Here is a 10,760-nt window from a genome sequence, read left to right on the forward strand (position 1 = left end):
TTGAATTTATTATATTCAACTCGTTCAGGACAAATAAATGTTAGTTAATTATATAACTTTTACAAAATGTATGTGTGATGAAATAGTAAGTTTGAAATCAATGTTTTAACCATTTTTTATACCCAAAAACTTTTGAAAGTATCAGTTTTAAGGGTCCAAAAAGGGCTAAAAATTTGATTTGGAAGAAAAGTAATTATTATATTCAGAAAAAAGATATTGAGTGGTATGTTCACTTTATTTGTAGGTCAATAATATGGACTGCTCTATATTTACCAGTACTTAAAATTACCTTTCCATGATAAACTTTATTCTGTAGATTTATTCTAGAAAGTGTCATTTCCCTAGCCCACCTCCTTTCCAAGGTAGAAAAAAGTTGCTCATCTAGAATATTTCCAGGGTATCAAAGGTCAGTGCATTTTGGAAGGAAATAGGTGCTTAAGTTTCTTCCAATGAGATTGGTAAGGCTCTTGATAAATCCCTGAGAATTGAATTGACCTAACTTAGCGACTTTGCAAGATTGTCAAATTATAATTCATTGCCAAATGTAATATTTTTAACGAAACAATTGTATCCCATCTCTCCATCAATCGCTGGTTATAGCACCAAGCTATACAAAATTTTATTTCATTTCCTGATTTATAGTAATTCTGCTTTAATGCAAAGAAAGTGAATCCTGTTTTCATGATACAAAAGCATAAAGAAGAATAAATAATAGGCCTTGTCCAATTACTGGTACTTTTAATTTGTTTTGAAAAGGAGTTATTTCCACATCAGTAATGCAATTGTTATTGGTATTCATTCTCAATGGTGAGTTTTCAGCAGACACGGTCAATGTTCCAAGTGGTAGGGATTGATCAACAAATCACTAATAAGTATTTTTATATATCTCCAATAATGACTGCTCATTACTGTTATGATTGATAAAACACTAAAAACCTTAATGTCAGCTGCAATAAGGCTTGGATGAAGATCATTAGATAATGAAAGAAAGGGAATTGTTATAGTAGGCCAATTACTTTCTTTTCCTTAATAAATATGTAGCTAACACTAGGAAAATATGCAGGAGTTTCTTTTGGGGGAGGGATCATCCTTTGGTAAGAGTGTTTTAAAACAAATTCTGCAGTGATATCTGTTAAAACAATGGATGAATAGAGTTCTGAAGAGGATTTTAGGAAGGGCTAAACCCAACGATTTGTGTGTTGATGCTAACATAAGAGTAATCAAATAGGACATGTTTTTTGGAAAATATTTATGTTGGTGTTCTTTCAATATGTTCAAATTAATGCTTTAAACATGCATCTCAACGTGTGGGATTACAAGTATCATCATCATTAAAATTAGAGACAAATCTAATTGAAACAATGGTTGTGTACTTTGTTTCATACTTATAATGTTAAAAGTTTTAATGTACATCTAGTTGAATATTTTACCCCAAAAGAAATCTCAAGGGATCCATCTAATTTAAATCGCAAATTTTATCAATGTTGGATGTTGTACTTTACCTTAATTTGGACTTTGGAGCAAATTAAGATCCATAATTTACTAACAACTACTTAAGAAAGAGTTTTAACTCAAAAATAATTTGTTCATAACTCTATTACAGTGGATGAGGAGATCATCAGTATTCTACATATTGTGTCATCATACTTGCAGCAAATGTTAATGCTTCCTGAAATAATGGAAAACCATCTTCAGCAATAGTATACTCTGATTTCTGCACTAGAATGGAGTAGCTGTAGCTACTTTGCAGAGGTAAAAATTAGGATACATTTTTGAAACTACAAAAGTTGTGTTTAAAAATATGGTGAGGCATGGGGTTGCCCACTTATTGGATCCATTTTTACAAACCACCCCAAACGTAGTGTTATCACTAGATGCAGCAAATATTAATGCTTCTTGAAATAATGGAAAACCATCTCCAGCAACAGTATAGTCTGATTTCTGCACTGGAATGGAGTAGCAGTAGCTATTTTGCAGATGTAAAAATTTGGATAAAGTTTTGAAACTACAAAAGTTGTGTTTAAAAATCTAGGGAGGGATGGACTCACTTCCATTGGCACTACTAATATATGCAACCCCAAAGATAGTGCCATCACTACAAGCATCTCTGTGATAGACACTGAAAAAATATATAGATATTGAGACCATATAGTTGTTCTTGCCAGTAGCTATTGGAGACAGTAGATTAGTCTATTAATTTTGTATCCTTTTTACAGTCTAATATAAATTGCCTTGTTTTGTACCTGAAAATGATTTTTTTTTTCAGCGCCCACATGTGTATTGTGACATTCAAATGACTCCAAAGATGTTTACTTTCGTTGATAAACCTGAGTTGTTCAGAAGCCATTTTAGGATCTCCCTTCCTGCATTTGGTGTTCTTCTCCAATTGACTGAGAACCATAAATTACAAGGCTGGTCAGATGAGGTTGAGTGGTGTGTGCTACTTGCCTGGTTAGCTACAGGTGCCTCTTACAGGATGGTTGGACTTGCTTCAGGTATACCAAGACAGAGTGTTTGTGATATTGTGCACAGAAAAATCAATGTATTGCTTTCCCTCTGTAAACATGTTATCAAGGTGCCTACTGGGGCTGAAGTAAATTTGATTGGAGTAAAGTTTGCTGAAAAAGCAAGATCTAGTGTTTTTTTATGTACTGCTGGTGCCATTGATGGTACACATATAAATTGTCATGTGCAAGCAGATCAAAAGGTTCCCCACATTAACCGCAAAAAACAAACAAGTATCCAATTACAGGCTGTCTGTGATGCAGACAAGACATTCTTGAATGTCTTTGTTGGATATCCAGGATCTGTCCATGATGCAAGGGTACTAAGAGATTCAGATTTGTTTAAGGATTCATTGTATCCTCCCCAGGGACATTTCCTGCTTGGGGACTCTGGTTACCCTTGCCTGGTAAATCCTATATCCTTAATAACACCCTTCAGAGGACCAGAAGCAGCAGGTGATTCTTTAAAGAAAAATTTTAATACTGCATTGTCAAAGGCTTGGGTATGCATAGAAATTGCCTTTGGTCTGTTAAAAGTTAGATGGAGATCCATTTTTGACAAAGACTTATCAGTAAAAACACACAATGTGAGTAAAGTAGCTATTTGCTGTTGTATCCTACATAATATTTGTGTAACTAACCCAGGTGACTGGTCAAATTTTGATGTAAGTACTAGTACTGAATCGAATCTTCACTCTAGGAGCAGAGTAGATTACGATGATGAAGCAGCTGGTGTGGAACGCAGAAATGAATTATTTGCTCAGTTTTTGACTCAAAGAACAAGGAGTAATTTCACACCAGTGCCAAGCACTGACCACAGCTACTTTGGATAACCATGGAAATTTATGCATATGTGGTCAAATGTTTTTATTATTTTTTAATTACAAAATGTATATAGATTAAGAGTTTTTTTACAGTTTTCATCAAATAGAACATTATATTGATAAAAAAAAAGGCTCATTCAAGAAAGGTTACAAAAGGTCAAAAGGGAACTAATGTTTCAGTCCTATGGAACTAATGTTTTTACTAATTCCCCTGTTTTATGGGAACTAATATTTTGTTTTCCATTTTTCCTAGAGTATAAGGTCCCAATTTGACCAATAAATTAGGGATACAATTTTAGAGAAATCAAAATAATGTGGCATGGCCATTTGTCTCCCCAGGTGTGAGGCGGGGGAGGGGGGGGAGAACGGGCGTAGACAATCTCATTAATTTGTGATAAATATAGTTAAAAATATATTAGAAGGGTTAAAAAATTCACCTAGCTCAAATCTACCCTATGCTGTCATCATCAAACCCTTCCTAGTTGCCTGCCACATCTTAAGTTACTGGGATAATTATTTTTACATTACTTTTTCCAGGTTTTTTGCTTTTCAGTTTTTATAAATTAATTTTTAGGCAAAATAAGGTATTATGTTATTGTTATTATGCAGCTTTCTAAAGTTAATTTCAATTTACTTGAAAATTTTCAGAGTCTTCTGCATTAAATTCAGATAAAAAGCTGCTGGTGATAATATCTGTATACTACATCATCATAATGTCACGAAATTGAAATATAATTTGGCCTTTACTGAAAACAAAATGTATTTTATTCCTCGTATTTCACTTCAGTAAGTTAAAAAGGGGTTTCTGGTCTTTAGAACGTATAACGGGGGAGGGGGTAGCTCTGGTCCTCTTAGATTCTGCTTTTTTTAGCTCTACTCAGTTATTTATTTGTAATTTCTGTTTGTCTTCAGTTTCATTTATTTATTGATGGAACTAAATGGTCATTTCATGTAGCTTTGATTTAATGCAGCTCTTTCCTTTTCTTTTGAAGATTTTTTTTTTGTGAAAAACATTTTGTGTATTCAAGTTGTTTGTTTTCCCCAATGGGTAACTACAGAGAAAGTTGCAATATAATAAATTATTTGATGGATGAACCTACCCACCTGTAAGTCAAATATTCTTCTATAACGTATACCTTGTATGTTTGTAAACACTGTGATGACAAACAAGTAGTATCATTCTGTTTCCTATTCAACATTGTTTCCAAATATAATGGTTATTATCATGACAATTGTGTCTTAGCTCTTCTAGTTGGGTCAGATGTAAACCTAGCTTACACACAGAAGATTGTTGACTTTTTTTTTTACTAAATTGTAATCATTTCAGATTCTGAACCAACTGTTGATGAGAAACGAGAACAAAAGTAATGGAAAAAAAATAAAGTAAAGTTTTGTATAGAGTGCTGGTCCCATTAATGGGAGGGGACAGCTGGGATTAGGTTACTACAGCAGCAACAATTTTATTTTGTAGTGGTTTTTTAATCATAATTCCTTTACTTTTGTGTCTTAAAAATAATTTTTATTCAATATGTATAAAAAAAAAATAATTTAAAAATCATACTTAAAAACTTTCACTAATATTTTGTGTATATTTCACTTATATTTACTGTGTGTATGTTATATTTTATATTAAAAAGTTCACTGTTTCCAAATATAATGGTTATTACCATGACAATTGTCTGGGCTCTTCTAGCTGGGTCAGATGTCGACCTAGCTTACACAAAGTACATTGTTGACTTTGTCTTTATTAAATTGTCATCATTTCACATTCTGAACCAACTGTTGATGAGAAACGAGTACAGAAGTAATGGAAAACAAAAATATAGTAACGTTTTGTATAGAGTGCTGGTCCCATTAAGTGGAGGGGACAGATGGGATTAAATTACTATGGCAACAACAATTGTATTTTGATGTGGTTTTTGAAGCATCAATTTTTTTTACTGTAGTGTCTGAAAAAGAAGTATTATGCAATATGTATAAAAAAAATCATTGAAAAATAAGGCTTAAAAAAGTTCACTTATATTTTTACAAAAAAGGTAATTAATTAAAAAAAAAAACTAGCTTAAAAAATCACATTTTTTTTCCATAAATCCACCCAGCTGGTAAATGAGCTGAGTTGTGGGTCTGTAAGTTTATACAAAAGCAATACCGGCCTCGGTGAGATTATGGTTTTAATATTTGAGTTTTTCCAAAACTTCATGTTTAAATGATTTTTTTTTTTTGTATACTAGTGTAGGATTTATTGGTCTGTCTGATGAAGCATGGGAGCCACTAGGACTAGGAGAGGAATCAGCCTGGTAAAATAAGATAGTCTTAAAATTTTTTTAAATGTCTATCACAAACCCAAATGGGCACAAGTCGCACTATAGGGTAAACAAAAAAAATAAAGGAAATATAAGAATAAAAATGTCATAACAGTGAAAAACTTGGAGAACTAATCCACAAAACACAATTTAATTAGAAAAATAACTAAATTTGTAAACTTAACATTTTTTAGGTAAAAAGGAGGTGGGATACACATAATATATTTAACATGCTTACTATGCTGCCCAGATTGGCTCAAGATACAAGAGACTTTAACCCTCATTGAAAATAATTCTTAGGCTTTTTTTTTACATTGACTCTATTCTTTCTAACAGTTCATTTGAGATACCAGGATGCCAAACAGAACTGGCATATTCCAGGATTAGGTATATCTTAGGCATAGTTGTCATATTGTTAGTAGCAGCTTAATCTGGTATTTGTTCCAAGATATCAATTGGGCTACTTTTTGGACTTCTGAAACAAGCTTCTATGAGTGCTAGATCAGACAGAACACCAATGTTAGTTATCATTTTAAGAAATAAAAGTAGACTTAATAGGGTTCCTTGTAGCACACCATTGTAAAAAGGGAGATGATCAGGATATACATAAAAGTGTTTGATCAACTCGTTTTCTCTTAGAGATGAGAAACAATGATTCTAATTAAAAAGGAGTGGAATTAAAATTCCTTTTATATCTTTTCTACCAATGCATTTTGGCTTATTAAATCAAAAGTTTTTGCAAGTTCAAAACTATAATATTTAGCCAGGTGTTGGTTTTTTCAGTCGTAAGACATTTTTTGTTCATAAGGTGAACAAGATAGTGATTGGTGAATGTTGAGCATAAATTTACAATTGACATCATCTTTACTTTCAACCATCCAGCTAAAAAACTTTCATATAATTTAGAAAAAAAGGAAAAAGTATAATGGGGGGGGGGGGGTATGAAAATCTTGCGTGTAACCTTTCTTTTCCACAGGAGTGTGATAACCCCTTAAGTTTAAAAAAATTGGGCAGTTACCTGGCCAGAAGGTGAATGTTTGTTGGCTCTCATCTCTAAAAATTTGTCTCCCAGTCTTTGATTTTGGGGTAGATGAGTCATGGGAACTGCCTGACGAGGGGAAGAATTTAGCAGGTGCCGGGGGGGGGGGGCTTCTTTTTCCTTTTCATTATGTAATTCACCTTCATTGAAGGGAACAAGGGAGAGGTTCCCAGTCTCTGTGCAGATAAGTAACCTTTTATTTTTGACTTGGATCCTGTGGGGGCTTTCCTGTTCAACTTTGGTTTTCTGGGATCCTTTGCTAATTCCCCTACTTGTTGATAAACCTCCTTGGATTGTTAACCCTGAACTTGATAATACTGATACTGGTGAAATTATGGGATTTTTGCCCATAAACTTATGGATTGCACCAAAATATGGCCAATCAATATCCAAAAATATTGCTTCTTCATCAGTCAATTCGTCAATATCATCTTCTGTTCCAATTCCACTACCTTTTACTGGCCTTTTGAGCCCATCTATAATTGACTTATACTTTGCTAGCAAATTCTTCCATTTTATTTGAGCTACTGTCCATGGCATCTTGACAGTGTCTAGACCTAGTTCATGTATAATCACAGTATACCATGTTTGGGCAGAATTTCTTTCTTTGTTAAAATGAGCATTGTACTTTATCCTCAATGAAATAAATTCTTTAGTCTCCTCCTCTGACCCTAAAAAATAAAAAAATAACTGCTTAAATGCATTTTTTGGTGGTCCAACAGACAATTTGCTGATAAATATTATTTGTTGGATTTTACAAAATTAAACCTTCTGAAATCAGCTTAGAACATTCTTATAAGTCAAATTGTTTTGTATTGCTTATCAATAGTTAATCTATAAGACTGTTAAAAACCCCTAGTTTGTCTACTGAACGAACAGAAATAAAGCTCACTTTTGACCCTTTCTTAATTAAATATACAGTTATGAAAGGTCAATAATCCTAAACCCTTTCCAATATAGCAAACAGTAGCTAGACTAGGATTTTACCATAAAACTTTATTTTGAAAAAAAAAATTGGAAGGAAGACTTTTATATATAGGGAAAACCCCTCAAAAATGACAACAGTTTTGCTGTGGTAATATTTTAAATTTTATGGCTATTTAAAAAATTATATATTTTACTATTAAGACTTAAAAAAAAAAAAAAAAAATAACATCCCTTAATAAGCTGCAAAAACCAATTTTTCTCACTGTTTTTTTTTCTAAATTTTTTTTTAAAATTTCTTTGGTAAAATAATTGTTTACCTAGGCTACTTTGATATCTTGGATAGAAAAATGAAACTTTCAGGGATAGGTCTACAGACTAAAGTATGTCCTGGGAACGTATTTTGAAGAACAAACTCTATTTTTTCTCCTTCTAGAGTGCAGTGACCTTTGATGACCTTGAAAAAATATTTTTGTAATTGAAACAAAGGGGTTTTTGAAAAAAAAACAGATTTATTTAGAAAAAAACCAAATTGCTTAAAATTTTACTCAAATTACAGGAATTTCAATTTTAGAACTGGGACCAGAGAAAAATAAAGTGAAAACTGAACATTATGTAACCTGATCTTTGGTCAAAATTTCAATAGGTCAAGTAGGAAAATTTCTAAGACATAATTCATTAAGAAGACAAATTCATTACTGAAAACTTTTCCTAACCTAACCACTGTCCAAGACAGGAAAAAGTGGCTAAACTAGGATCTTATCCTTTTGGCAACTATGAACTGTTGCCTTTTGATGTCTCATTGAGGGCTCAAAATGGAATTTGTCCCAGAAACAATTATTGAACTATATAAGAGCATAAGAAAAGGCATTTAATTGATGCATTCACTTTCATCCTAGCTAAACTATGTTGTAAATTACAAATACACCAATGTCTGTAACCTGTTTCAGAAGAGGGTAGGCTATTTACAAGATTGTAATTAAACAAAATAAGAGGAAGTGAAGATTTTTAGTTCATTTCTCAAATTTCTTATATTCACTTTGATTTCCTATACTTACAAGCATGGTTCTTTCTGTCCATTTTAATTTGGTAGTTTGTAGATACCTTTAAGTTTCAATTTCATATAATAATTTCTTTTCTTCTGAAAATCCAGCTCAAAAATCTTACATTTTCACTGGATTTTTGGTTAGCTGAAGTCGCTAGATTATCCAGCCAATTATCCTAGTCCGAATGAAAAATCCAACAAAAATCAAGCGATTTATCCAAGATAAAACAACTTTCGGACACAGCCTTTATTTGTATCCCTATTTTTTGTGATGATCATGATGAAAATCAGCGCTGATTTTGTAAATCAGCGCCGAAAACTAGAAAATTTTTCAAGCTCAAATCGACGCCGATTTCTTTTAAAATCAGCGCTTTTATGGAAATCAGTTCCCGAAATCAGCTACGTGTGCCCAGCCCTTAAAGTTTAATTTCTTTCCGACTGCAATAAAGTCAACAAAATTATGCAAGGAAAACGGTTAATTAACTTTGTGGACAACTTTATTAACTTTATTGACGTTGTGGGAGCCTCGCTTAAGGTCCTTGTATAATAAAAACCCAGACACCGAGGGAAGCAAAAGCTACCGTTTATTGAATCGCAAGAGATTAAAGTCCGAAAAAAGGCTCTTGATCCAACGGATTTTTAAGTGTTGTTGCTTGTGTCGCAATTTCTCGAATTAACTAGTTTCATTATGTAGTATGTACCATTGGGCAGGTTCGTCTGTTTATTCAGATAAGAAACCGACGTCAGCCGGCGGCCCGCCGCCGTTTTTCCTGAAAATCGGCTATTCGCCATCAAAAGGAAAACCGGTGTGCTGTCGGGGTCTAATAAATGAGTGTTCAGGGTTTTCAAAAGTTGTTTTCAGACTTTTGAAAAGCCTTAATTGTGGAAAAATATCAAGCTTATTCATTAAACTAACGTTCAGGCTCCACATTGAAAATGTGAGAATAAAATGCACATCTTTCAAAGGCTACTCAATATGCCTTGGGGTTGCCATGAAAAAACTCTAATAATTTTTTTAAGACTTATATCAGATCTCAGATTGATTATGGGCTAATTTTCTATGGATCATGCTCAAAAACCCTATTATGCAGTCTGGAGACTGTCCAGAATACTATGATCCGTGCTATACTTGGCCTCAGGAATCACACCAAAACCAACTTCCTCCTCAGCGAAAGTGGTCTCTCCTCTATTGCCATGCGCAGAGACATCCTACTTGCCTACTACTTTACAAAAATTGAAGGTAACAGTTCCCATAGATTACATGACTGGCTGAGAAACCCTAGTGCTTTTAGGGGGCTTGCACGGGAATTTGTAACCACCAAAATGACCTTCCCCATACCTTCATCTTCTTTATTTCAAATATACCCCCAGATACCTTCCTGGGCTAACCACTACCCAGAAGTGAACCTTTTGTTTGCGCCAGCTATTAAAGCAGATCTTTCCCTTGCCTACGTAAAATCATCATTCCATGAATTGAAGTGTCAGAGATAAATCCACCACCTCCCAATTTTTGTGGATGGCTAAAAAACAGAATCCAGGACTGCTTGTGGAGTCCACTTCCCATCTTTAGGTATAGCAGCTGCAGAAAGGCTCCAAAATGATGTGAGTATCATGACAGCTGAAATAGCTGCCATCAACATTGCATTGGAAACCATTATAAAGATGCCAAACCCCCCAAGAAACATCCCTCTTATAATTTATTCAGACTCATAATCAGCCCTTGCCTCAATATCACAAGACCATTCACACTGTCCAGACAATGATACCTCCACCACTCTTGTACTATTAAACCAACTACTTAAACAAGGTATATCCACAAAATTCCAATACATCCCAAGACATATGGGTATTAAAGGAAACCATAAGGCAGATAAAATACTTAAATCTGCTCTTCAGTTTGAAATAATATCTGGAAGACCTATCCCAGTAAGAGATATAAGCCATTGGTGCCTAATAATTTATCTAGCAAACCAACGCCCACCAAACCTTTCTCCATTTACATCCCGGAAAGACTCAAAGATGTACCACAGAATACGATCAAACGCCACTGGCCTCAACGGCCAAACTTGTCACTATCAAAACACAACCATCCAAACAGTAATGAGCCCTCTTTGCCGCCTA

The 10,760-nt window shown here is 33.8% G+C and overlaps 1 protein-coding gene across 1 annotated transcript in view; it reads right to left on the reverse strand.

The window, feature by feature from the left end:
• Positions 1-6,628: 6,628 nt before the first annotated feature.
• Positions 6,629-10,760, reverse strand: part of LOC148953284 (uncharacterized) — a 239,439-nt gene continuing 235,307 nt past the window's right edge. The window contains exon 2 of the mRNA XM_089087917.1: positions 6,629-7,341. Within this exon, the coding sequence (XP_088944043.1) occupies positions 6,629-7,341 (713 nt within the window). The remainder of the gene's footprint in view (positions 7,342-10,760) is intronic.

This window comes from Artemia sp. Qi Xiang Cuo, chromosome 4, assembly GCF_049724085.1.
Source record: "Artemia sp. Qi Xiang Cuo chromosome 4, ASM4972408v1, whole genome shotgun sequence".
Taxonomy (NCBI): Eukaryota; Metazoa; Arthropoda; class Branchiopoda; order Anostraca; family Artemiidae; genus Artemia; species Artemia sp. Qi Xiang Cuo.